The 12,156-nt window shown below is 45.9% G+C and overlaps 1 protein-coding gene across 1 annotated transcript in view; it reads left to right on the forward strand.

Annotated features, from left to right (window-relative positions):
- LOC145341136 (rho guanine nucleotide exchange factor 26-like) overlaps positions 1-12,156 on the forward strand; it is a 188,639-nt gene that overhangs the window by 23,880 nt on the left and 152,603 nt on the right. Inside the window, exon 3 of the mRNA XM_080186023.1 lies at positions 3,387-3,435. Within this exon, the coding sequence (XP_080042149.1) occupies positions 3,387-3,435 (49 nt within the window). The remainder of the gene's footprint in view (positions 1-3,386; positions 3,436-12,156) is intronic.

The raw sequence follows: 12,156 nt of genomic DNA on the forward strand, positions 1-12,156 counted from the left end.
AAGTTCCGAGGGCCATACAGCTTATCGGGCCTCAGGTAGCTCTTTGAGAACATCACAATTAGTCCCATTTCATTTGCCCTTGCTGCACAGCCCTGCAGTGTTTCCTATTTTTCCAATTCCCTCTTCAAAAGTTATTATTTATTCTCCTTCCATTACCTGTACAGGCATCGCATTTGAGACTGTGTTATTACAAAAAAACAAATTCTTCTCATTCCCCTCTCCTTTTCATTAATTATTTTAAATCATAGAAACCCAACAGTGCTGAAAGAGGCCATTTGGCCTGTCAAATCTGCATTGACCATAATCCCATCCAGGCCCTACCCCCATATTCCCACTAACCTACACATCTCAGGGCACTAAAGGGCAATTTTACCATGGCCAATTAACCTGACCTGCACATCTTTGGACTGTGGGAGGAAACCAGAGCACCCAGAGGAAACCCACGCAAAGGAGAATGTGCAAACTCCACACAGACAGTGACCCAAGCCAGGAATGGAACCCAGGACCCTGGAGCTGTGAAGCAGCAGTGCTAACCACTGTGCCACCGTGCCACCCTGTATGCACTCTTCACCAACCCTCCTTGCCAATGCAAATGGGTCCTCCTTATTTACTGCCTGAATTTGGGGCACCTCTGTTTAATCTTCCGTCTGCCTTCCGTGCTGTGGAGAGAATAATGCCAGCTTCTCTTCTCTCTCCACATTTTTACTTTCTTCACGTTATCGAAAATCGATTCAGCCGTTTATACCGAACATACTGAGGTATCATTTATCGCAGCAAAGCCATGAATATGTATAACAGGGACAGCGAGAACGACTGCCGAAGCTGCTTGTGTTTCTCTTTGTTGACTTGTCCGTTAAGTGTTTTTTTATTTGAAATGAGAAGGTGTGTTGTAAGGAAATCCTTGGGTCCTGGCCCTTTTGCCTCTTGGGGTCAGACTGAATGAACCGGAGAGAGGACACATCCTGAGAACGGGTTTGGTTTTTAATCCAAAGCTGTGCTGCCTCGGGGAGGGCTCCAGAAACAAAGAGTTGATATGAAATGGTTAAAGCTCCTGGAACAGAGAGAGGCCATTCAGCCCCTCGAGCCTGTTCTGCCCCTCAGTCTGTGTGTAGTTGATTAGCACCTCAACTTCATTTTGCCATTGCAACATTTAGCATAGGGTGGCACAGTGGTTACCCCTGCTGCTTCACAGCACCAGGCATCCAGGTTCGATTCCGATCTGTGTGCAGAGTCTGCATGTTCCCTCCTGTGTCTGTGTGGATTTCCTCTGGGTGTGCCAGTTTCCTCCCACACTCCAAAGATGTGCAGGTTAGATGGATTGGCCATGTTAAATTGACCCTTAGTGTCCCAAGATGTGTAGGTTAGAGGGATTATTGAGGTAAATGTGTGGGGTTACAGGGATAGGGCAGGGGAGAGGGCCTGGGTAAGGCACTCTGTCAGAGAGTCAGTGCGGACTCAATGGGCTGAATGGCCTCTTCTGCACCGTAGGAGTTCTATGATTCATATTATAAGACAGTGTGACGTTGGATGTCACATCCACCAGAGAAACCAACTTGGAGGAGGATGAGGATATTATCAATCAAAGTTTTGCTGTTTCTACCTGCCTGTCCATTTATCTCTCTGTCCTGGATCTGCCTTTCTATCTATCTATCTATCTATCTACCTACCTATGTATCTATCTATCTATCTTTCTGCCTGTCTGTCTATCTATCCATCTATCTGTCTGCCTCTCTATCTGTCTCTCTGTCTGTCTATCTATCTATCTGTCTATCTGTCTGTCTCTCTGCCTGTCTGTCTATCTATCTATCTCTCTGTCTGTTTCTCTGTCTATCTATCTATCTATCCATCTCTGTCTGTCTGTCTATCTATCTATCTCTGTCTGTTTCTCTGTCTGTCTGTCTATCTATCTATCTCTCTGTCTGTCTGTATATCTAGCTATCTATCTCTCTGTCAGTCTGTATATCTAGCTATCTATCACTCTCTTTGTTTATTTATTTTTGCCTCGTCTTTCCCTTGTTTTTGACAATAAATTCACTATCTTGCATAAATACTGGACTAGCCAACACCCAGATCCCATGAATGAAGAAATGAAAAATCAGTAAACAAACTTGGTTGGATATTCCAATTTAATGTACAAATGCCAAGTGGCAGAAAGTCTGGTCATGTATACCCGATTGATTCAAATAATCATATGATGCTCTCCCAACTAAGAGTACCCTGTACTAAATCACAGAATCACTGGACTGTTGCAGCACAGGAGGAGGCCATTTGGCCCATTGTGTCTACACTAGCTCGAGCATCACAGCTTAGTGCCATTCCCCTGCCTTTTCCCCCCGTACCCCTGCACATTGTTTCTATTCACATAATCCCCTCATGCCCTCTTGAATGTCTAGATTGAATCTGCCTCCGTCAAACTTCCAGGCAGCGCATCCCAGACCCCAACCAGTCGCTGTGTGAAAAAGTCTGTCTGTCTGTCTTCCTGTCTGAAAATGTCTTTTCACCAATCACATTTGTTTCTTTTGAAAATCACCTTAAATCTCTGCTTTCTCCTTACAAACATGTATAGCGTAATAAAGACACATAAAATACCAAATTCAGCCATCCAATATTTTACCAATATATGGGGTTATAAGAGAGGGCGGTTAACAGCAATGTCCGGGGCAGTTAACCTTCCTGATGCTAGATCCCTTGGTCAGACATTGAACAAGACTGCCCCCTTCTCCTCCCCACCGATGCCCATAAGCAACCCCTGCATGGGCTTGCTTGAGAAGCCCCCTGCCAGGCATCTACCTACCCCTGCATCCTCCCTCACAGGCGTCAGCAGAATGCAGCTCTTAAGTGGGTCTTAATTTGTCAAGTACGGACCTCAGTTTGACAACAGAGCAGGAAGGCCGTTCACAGGCCTTCCATGGATTTAATAGGGTGGAGGCAGGAAAATGGAGGTAGGGAGTCGCCACTTAGCACCCCCCCCACCCCCTCAACTGATTAAATGTTCCCCGCAAACAAACTCGCCAGAGTGGAGGGCAGAGGATAGAATAATAAAAACCAATGTCTGCTGATTATCACATTGCTGTCCGCGGGAGTTTGTGGTTTGCAGAGGGATTGTTTAACTTCCTACATTACAACAGTGATTACACCTTGGAGTGTATTTCATTGACTGTGAAACCTGCCTTCAGATATCCTCAGGTTGTGACAGGTGCCTCATAAATGCAGGTTGTTGAATTGTTTTTCCACGATCCCCTCTCTCTCTGTTTGTCTTCTCTTCTCCTCCTCGTGACTTCTCTCTCCCCTACGTTTCCCCTGAAGTGCAGTGAACCACGACAGGTGGAAAAGTGATCACCGACACTAACACGCCTTTCTCTTTTTCTCTTTCCTCCTGCGGCAAGGAATACGAGAAGAAGCAGCTTCCTGCGCAGGGCCCGTTCGACGGGGAAGGTAACCACCATATTTGTGTATCTTCCTTCATGGTGTATTGTTCATCACGCTGCAAATGTTTGTGACCGAGGCCAGTTTATTGTGTACAAAGTGACTGCTCGCAATGCCAGCTTTCAGAGGCAACACTGCATCACCTCTGGAGGTACCAGGATGCAGCACTCACTTAAATTTGCTTCAAGGGAAGGTGTTGATAAACGTCAAAATCGTAAGATTAGCACACGGGGATGGTCAGACCAAAAACCCTGGAAAAGATGTCAACAATGATTTTCTCTCACCTTGTTTCAAAGTTTCTCCCCGACCATTTTTGATTTTGATTTGGTTTATTGTTGTCACGTGTATTAACGTACGGTGAAAAGTATTGTTTCTTGCGTGTTATACAGACAAAGCATACCGGACAGCACATTTCCTTTCCTAAAGGATGTTACTGAACCAGATGGGCTTTGGGTTTTTTCCAACAATCGACAATAGTTTCGCGGTCATCAGTAGATTCTTAATTTTTTATATTGGAATTTAAATTCCACCGCCTGCTATGACAAAACTTGAACCTGGGTCCCCAGAACATTAGCTGAGTTTCTGGATCAATAGTTGAGTAATAAAGTCATTAGGCTGTCACCTCCCTCTTCTCAACCTTTCCCCTTGCCTGAGGTGTGGTGATCCTCCGGATAGATCGCCACCAGTTGGCTGTCTGCCCCCTCCCTCTCTCTCTCTCTCTATCCACCCCCCCTCTCAGAGGGGAGAACAGTCTCTGGTCATCTGAGACTATGGCAGCTTTACTTTGACCCTACAAGTTAGGGTGATTGACCTCAGCATACACTTCTTATTAGCTGATCTAATTGACATCAAGATTTTGTTTGATTCATTCCTTGGATGTGGGCATTGCTGGCAAGGCCAGCTTTATAGCCCATCCCTAATTGCCCCATGTGGACTGCAGCAGCTCAGGAAGCAGCTCACCACCATGTGAACTGCCGCAGTCTGTATGGTGTAGGCACACCCAAAGTGCTGTTGGGGACAGAGTTCCAGAATCTCAACCCAGGAACAGTGATATACTTCCAAGTCGCAATGGCATATGTTTGGAAGGAACTTACTTGCAGAATGTATGTTCCCAGATATGTGCTGCCTTTGTCGTTCTAGATGGTAGAGATCCCACAGGTTTTGAAAGTGCGGTTGAAGGGGCCTTGGTGAGTTGCTACAGCGCATCTTGTAGATGGTACACACTGCTACCACAGTGCATCGGTGATGGAGGGAGTGGATGTTGAAGCTGGTGGATGGGATACAGATTAAGTGGGCTACTTTGCCCTGGATGGTGTTGTTGGAGCTGCACTTATCCAGGACAGTGGAGAGTATTTCATCATACCTCTGACTTGTGTCCAATAGATGGCAGGCCCTGGGGACTCAGGAGGTGAGCTACTGGCTGCAAACTTCCCATCCCTTACCTGCCCATGCAGCCACAGAATTTGTGTGGCTTACATAGGTATATCCTGCCTACATCCTCCAAGGTTTTGAAGAACCCAGTCTCGTTAAATAGAGAGGCAGCAAGGATAAGGAGCTGCTGTCTCTGTGATTCATTTACAGAGGATAGAAACGAGTTGTTTATGTGGCAGATTGCAGAGGATCAAGCCAAGAGCGTATGATTTATTCTCCAACAACCAATCCATGGAAAATCACTTCATACACTTCTCTCCAAAAACTTTCACTCTGTTGTTGTTCTGACAACTCCACCACCAACCGAAATCTGCTTCCCATTCTCAACAGTTTAGCCTGTGAGTCAAAGTACACAAAGGTCAAAAGAAATTTGTCAACATATTAAAAATATGCCAATTTTAGGGCAAATTTTAAATGTGTTCTAAATAGAGAAATAGTTCTGCATATATATAGCACCTTCCCCAAACTCAGGATACGTCAATGCATTTAACACTCGCCCATATAAAAGTTGACCTCTGATTTTTTTTTGTTTTAAAATTTCATAATTTCTCATTGACATTGCTGTAAAGGATGATGTACTTTTTCAGAGCTCTCCCCCCTTCTCTCCATTTCCCTGTAACCTCTTCACAAACACACCAAAAACAGGTAAGGGTGATAGATTTCCTTCCCTAAAGGACATTAGTGAACCAGATGGGTTTTTCCGACGATCGACAACGGTTTCAGTTGATTCTTAATTTTTTATATTGGAATTCAAATTCCATCATCTGCCGTGACTGAATTTGAACCCAGGTCCCCCGGAACATTAGTACGATTAGAGCGCAGGAAAGGTCTATTATCAGGCTGCTCGGACACATTCGCTACAAGCATCAGCGTGTGGACAACCCAAATCACCATGCAGCCCCGCAGAGGCACAACTGCCACTGAACAATCTGAACAATCTCACCCCACCACACGGGAGGGCTCAGAACTAAACAGGGGAACCTGCCCAACCGCAGCAGACTGGACTTTTCCAGGTACACCCATCCGCTATCCATATCATCGCAACATTGGAAACATCTAGATGACCCATCTATATACAGGATGCTGTTTGGGCCTGAATCAAAGCTGCCTCAGGGAGATGATGGCCTAGTGGTATTATGGCTAGACTATTAATTCAGGAAACTCGGCTAATGTTTTGGGGACCCAGGTTCGAATCCCGCCATGGTAGTTGGTGGAATTTAAATTCAATAAACAATATCTAGAATTAAGAATCTACTGATGACCATGAAACCATTGTCGATTGTCGGAAAAACTTAAGATCCTTTAGGGAAGGAAATCTGCCTGGTCTGGCCTACATGTGCTTCCAGGACTATGGTTGACTCTCAACTGCCCTCGGGCAGCTAGGGATGGACAATAAACTCTGGCCAGCCAGTGACACCTATTTTTAAATGTTTATTTAATATTTTACATGTGCATCACTGGCAAGGCCATTTGTTGCCCATCCTTAATTGCCCCTCGAACCAAGGAGCTTGCTGGGACAGTTCATCGGTGCAGTTAAGAGTGAGCCACAGTGCTGTGGGTGTAGGGTCACATTTAGGGTGCCAGAAATTTCTCTTCACCTCAATCCTAAAAGGTTTACCCCCTTTCCTCAAACTATGACCTCGAGTTCTTGACTCCCCCATCATCAGGAACATACTTTCTGAATCTAACCAGTCTAATCCTGTTAAAATTTTACGAGTTTCTATGAAATCCCCTCTCACTCTTCAAAACTCCAGTGAATACAATCCTAACCGAATTAGTCTCTCCTCATATGACAGACCTGCCATCCCAGGAATCAGCCTGGTAAATCTTTGCTGTGCTCCCTCCATAGTAAGAATATCCTTCCTCAGATAAGGACACCAAAACTGCACACACTATTCCAGGTGTGACCCCACCAATGCCCTATACAATTGCAGCAAAATATCCCTATCCCTGAACCCAAATCTTCTCGCTATGACGACCAACATACCATTTGCATCCTTTGCAGCCTGTTCAAATGGTAGAAATTAGGACTAGGGGGCACAGCCTCAAGATAAAGGGGGGGCGGTTTAGAACGGAGTTGAGGAGGAACTTCTTCACTCAAAGGGTGGTGAATCTCTGGAATTCTCTGCCCGTTGAAGTGGTGGAGGCTGCCTCGCTCAATATTTTTAAGATGCGGGTTGATGGGTTTTTGATAAGAGAGGGGATTAAGGGTTATGGGGAGAGGGCGGGAATGTGGAACGGAGCCACGACAGATCAGCCATGATCTTACTGAATGGCGGGGCAGGCTCGAGGGGCTAGATGGCCTACTCCTGCTCCTATTTCTTATGTTCTTAGAACTGGTGTGAAGGGCTGAATGGCCTGTTCCTGATCCTGTGCTCTTTGCTCTCCCCTCATGTGTCTGTACAAAGGGAGTTCCAACGGGTTTAACTGTTGCTTTGGAATAGAACATAAAACATTACAGCGCAGTACAGGCCCTTTGGCCCTCGATGTTGCGCCGACCAGTGGAACCAATCTAATGACCCTCTAACCTAAACTATTCCATTGTTATCCATATGTTTATCCACTGACCATTTAAACGCCCTTAAAGTTGGCGAGTCCACAACTGCTGCAGGCAGGGCATTCCATGCCCTTACTACCCTCTGAGTAAAGAACCTACCTCTGACATCCGTCCTATAATTACCACCCCTCAATTTAAAGCTATGACTCCTCGTGTTGGCCATCACTGTCAGTACAGTGCACCATGGGAAGTTAGCCAAGACAAAATGAAACTAAATAGCATAGTTTCAAAGGTTGTCAGTCCCTCACCTCGAGGTGACGTTGTGGTGATGGTGTTGACGTGACTTTTGTGCCATGAGGAAAAGGAAGATTTTGCGCTGATTTGTTTTTGGGGGTTTGCGACCTTTTTAACCGACAGGTTCTGCCCTCCATAATGCAACCCTGCGGCCAAACTGCGTGAGTCACTTAATGTAAATAATGGCTACCTGGGCTTAATCCAGCATTAGGTACACCACATTCTCTCTGGAGTTACTTTCTGTTTTGCAAAGGAACCTCAGTGATCCGTGTAATTGATATGTAGCACACAGCACACGCCATCAAATCTGATGCCAGCGCTCAAGTTCATTTGTTATCATTCCAGTGGTACAGGTTTTAAATAGTTCCCTCTTGCAAGGAACAGAGTCCTTTGTCACTCAGCAATGCTGCACCTTGTTGGCATGTTGCTGTCTTACACAAAGAAAACAAATGCTAAAAGCTAGCATGGCAGGTACAGCGAGTAATTAGGAAGGTAAATGGAATGTTGGCCTTTATTGTAAGGGGGTTGGAGTATAAAAGTTGACAGGTTTTGCTCCAACTTTACTGAGCATTGATAAGATCACACCAAGAATATTGGCCTCCTTATTTAAGGAAGGTACATTGGATTTATTGCAGAGAATAACTGGTTTGATTCCTGAGCTGAAGAGGCTGTCTGATGGGGAAAGGTTGAGCAGGTTAGGCTGATACCCCTGGAGTTTAGAAGAATGAGAAGTGATAGAATCATAGAATCCATAAAATGCAGAAAGAGGCCATTCAGCCCATTGAAGCCTGCACCAACGATCCTACCCAGGCCTTATTCCCATGTATTTACCCTGTTAATCCCCCTGACATAAAGGGGCAATTTATCATGACCAAACCACCTAACCTGCACATCTTTGGACTGTGGGAGGAAACAGGAGCACCCAGAGGAAACTCACACAGATATGGGGAGAATGTGCAAACTCCACATAGACAGACAGAGACTGGAATTGAACGCAGGTCCCTGACATTGTGAGGCAGCTAACCACTCTGGCACTGTGCTGCCCTTAGAGGGTTAATTACTTTGATTCCTGCATTGAAGGGTCTGTCTTATGAGGGAGGGTGGAGTTGGTCATTAATAAATAACAGGAAAAGCAAAGATGCCGATAAGAACATAAGGAATAGGAGCAGGAGGAGGCCATCTAGCCTCTCGAGCCTGCCCCGCCATTCAATAAGATCATGGCTGATCTGAAGTGGATCAGTTCCACTTCCCCGCTTTCTCCATAACCTTTAATTCCCTTGTCTGTCAGAAATCTGGGGCACATCAGTACAAATCTTCCTCCAGCCCGAAAAATATCAATTGACCTTTAATCTCTGGTTTCTATTATTCAGGCAATTTTGTATTCACTCTCCCCTTTATTCCATGAGCTGTAACTTTTCTCACAAGCTGAGTGCATTGTGTAGGGAATTGTGGCTACCAATGTTGGTGGATTTGGGTAACCCACCCTCCTGGTCTGGTCTCTACTGAAGATTAATTACCAGTGTACTGCCATGAGTACAAAGAAGAACAAAGAAAATTACAGCATAGGAACAGGCCCTTCGGCCCTCCAAGCCTGCACCAACCATGCTGCCTGTGTGAATTAAAACCCTTTACCCTTTCGGGGGACATATTCTTCTATTCCCATCCTATTCATGTATAGGATGAATACATCCCCTAGCAGTGAGTTCCAGGCCTCTGTGTAAAAAAACTTGCCTCATACATCTCCTTTAAACCTTGCCCCTCGCACCTTAAACCTGTGCCCCCTAGTAATTGACTCTTCCATTCTAGGAAAAAGCTTCTGACTACCCACTCTGTCCATGTCCCTCATAATCTTGTAGGCTTCTATCATGTAACCTCTCAACCTCTCAATGTTCTCATTCCAGTGAGAGCAAACCAAGTTTCTCCAACCTCTCCTCGTAGATTGGAACCTTGGAGAAAAAATGTGTTTGTAAAGTTTTCTTTGAGCACTTTGTTTTGCCACTGAATAGGGGTGGGGGTTGTGGGGGGGGGGGGGGGGAGAGAGCGGGGAAGGGGTAGGGAGTGGGGGCAGGAAGATGTTGTTTGGCGAACAGGCAGGAATCATCCAAGCATCCAGTCAGATATTGCAGAGTCCTTCTGCTCTCTGGCTGAGTATGGGGATGTGGATGTGCTGGCGTTGGACTGGGGTAAACACAGTAAAAAGTCTGACAACACCAGGTTTTAGTCCAACCGATTTATTTGATAGTAAACTCACAAGCTTTCGAGGGGACTGCCTCTTCGTCAGTAAACTGTCTGTGATTTATATGCTCTGTCCGAGGCCAGAACTCTCCATTCACCTGGCGAAGAGGCAGTCCCCTCGAAAGCTTGTGAGTTTACTATCAAATAAATCAGTTGGACTAAAACCTGGTGTTGTCAGACTTTTTACTGAGTATGGGGAGGCAGTGTGTCGGGTGTGGGAGGAATGCTAGCTGGAGGTGAGAGGTTTGTGATGAAATCTCCAGAAACACATTCGACCAGAGAGGAGATTCGATATGGTTCAGAATAGCTCCATGGCACTAAACCTTTTATTTTAGATGAGTTAAAGCCTCCAAAGAGAGAGGGTGCATTAGCTGGGAGAGATTGGAAATATCAGCCAAAGATTTCTGGCTAACAAAAGCAATGAAAACAATTCCCTGGGCTACATCTTGGTGGGAAATTGCTTTTTCTCCATTCTCGTTAAGCATTGAATGTTCCCTATGTAACGAATGACATTACTGTTGAGTGATTTATGAAACTCAGCTGTGGGTAGCGCTTACACCCTGTCAGCAATAGGGTTGTGGGTTCAATCCTCCACCAGGTTGTTGCATGCAGTGTATTACAGAGGGAGTGCTGCACTGTCAGAGCTCCCGTCTCCTCTTTGAGATGTCATATTGAGGCCAGAACAGGGGATGCTGGAAAAACTCAGCAGGTCTGGCAGCATCTGGAGGGAGAGGAAAATAGAGTTGACGTTTCGAGTTTGTCTGACTCTTCATCAGAACTGTCTGAGAAGGTGACCAAAGAGGTGGATGGGGGTAAGGCAGTTGACGTGGTATACATGGATTTTAGTAAGGCGTTCGATAAGGTTCACCATGGTAGGCTTCTGCAGAAAATGCAGATGTATGGGATTGTGGGTAATCTAGGAAGTTGGATCAGGAATTGGCTATCAGATAGGAGACAGAGGGTGGTGGTGGATGGTAAATATTCATCATGGAGTGCAGTTACGAGTGGTGTGCCTCAGGGATCTGTTTTGGGGCCACTGTTGTTTGTAATTTTTATTAATGATCTGGATGAGGGTATAGTTGGGTGGATTAGTAAATTTGCTGATGACACCAAAGTTGGAGGTGTGGTAGATTGTGAGGAAGGGTGTCATAGTCTGCAGGGAGACTTAGATAGGTTGCAGAGCTGGGCCGAGAGGTGGCGGATGGAATTTAATGCGGAGAAGTGTGAGGTAATTCACTTTGGTAGGAGCAACAGATGTGTCGAGTATAGGGCTAACGGGAGGACTTTGAATAGTGTGGATGAACAGAGGGATCTAGGTGTGTGTGTACATAGATCCCTGAAAGTTGGGAATCAAGTAGATAAGGTTGTCAAAAAGGCGTACGGTGTCTTGGCGTTTATTGGTAGGGGGATTGAATTTAGGAGTCGCAGTGTAATGTTGCAACTGTACACTACTCTAGTGCGGCCGCACTTGGAGTACTGTGTGCAGTTCTGGTCCCCGCATTACAAGAAGGATGTGGAGGCGTTGGAGAGGGTGCAGAGGAGGTTTACTAGGATGTTGCCTGGTATGGTGGGGAGGTCCTATGAGGAGAGACTGAGGGATCTAGGGTTGTTTTCGTTGGGAAGAAGGCGGCTAAGAGGGGATCTTATTGAAACATATAAGATGATTAGGGGTTTAGATAGGGTGGATAGTGATAGCCTTTTTCCTCGGATGGAGAAAGCTAGCACGAGGGGGCATGACTTTAAATTAAGGGGGGGTAGCTACAGGACGGATGTCAGGGGTAGGTTCTTTACCCAGCGGGTGGTGAGGGATTGGAATGCCCTGCCTGCTGCAGTTGTAGATGCGTCTAGTTTGGGGGCGTTTAAGAGATCTCTGGATAGGTTTATGGACGAAAAGGGATTGGTATAGGCTAGTGGGTCATTGTTTTTGTAACTGGTCGGCGCAACATCGTGGGCCGAAGGGCCTGTTCTGCGCTGTAATGTTCTATGTTCTATGTTCTATGTCTGAGGCCTTCTCCACACTTTCAGCTCGATGTAAAGATCCTCCAGCATGAGGGGTGCAAGGGCATTCTCCTCGGGTGTCCTGGCCAATGTTTATCTCTCAACCAACATCCCTGGCCATCATCACTTTGCTGTTTGTAGGTCTTGCTGTGAGTAAATTGGCTGTAAAGTGGCACAGTGATTAGCGCTGCTGCCTCCCAGCACCAGGGACCCAGGTTCAATTCCAGCTTGGGTCACTGTCTCTGTGGAATCTGCACATCCTCCCTGTGTCAGTG

The sequence above is a fragment of the Carcharhinus amblyrhynchos genome, chromosome 3, assembly GCF_965287045.1.
Source record: "Carcharhinus amblyrhynchos chromosome 3, sCarAmb.v2.hapA, whole genome shotgun sequence".
NCBI lineage: Eukaryota > Metazoa > Chordata > Chondrichthyes > Carcharhiniformes > Carcharhinidae > Carcharhinus > Carcharhinus amblyrhynchos.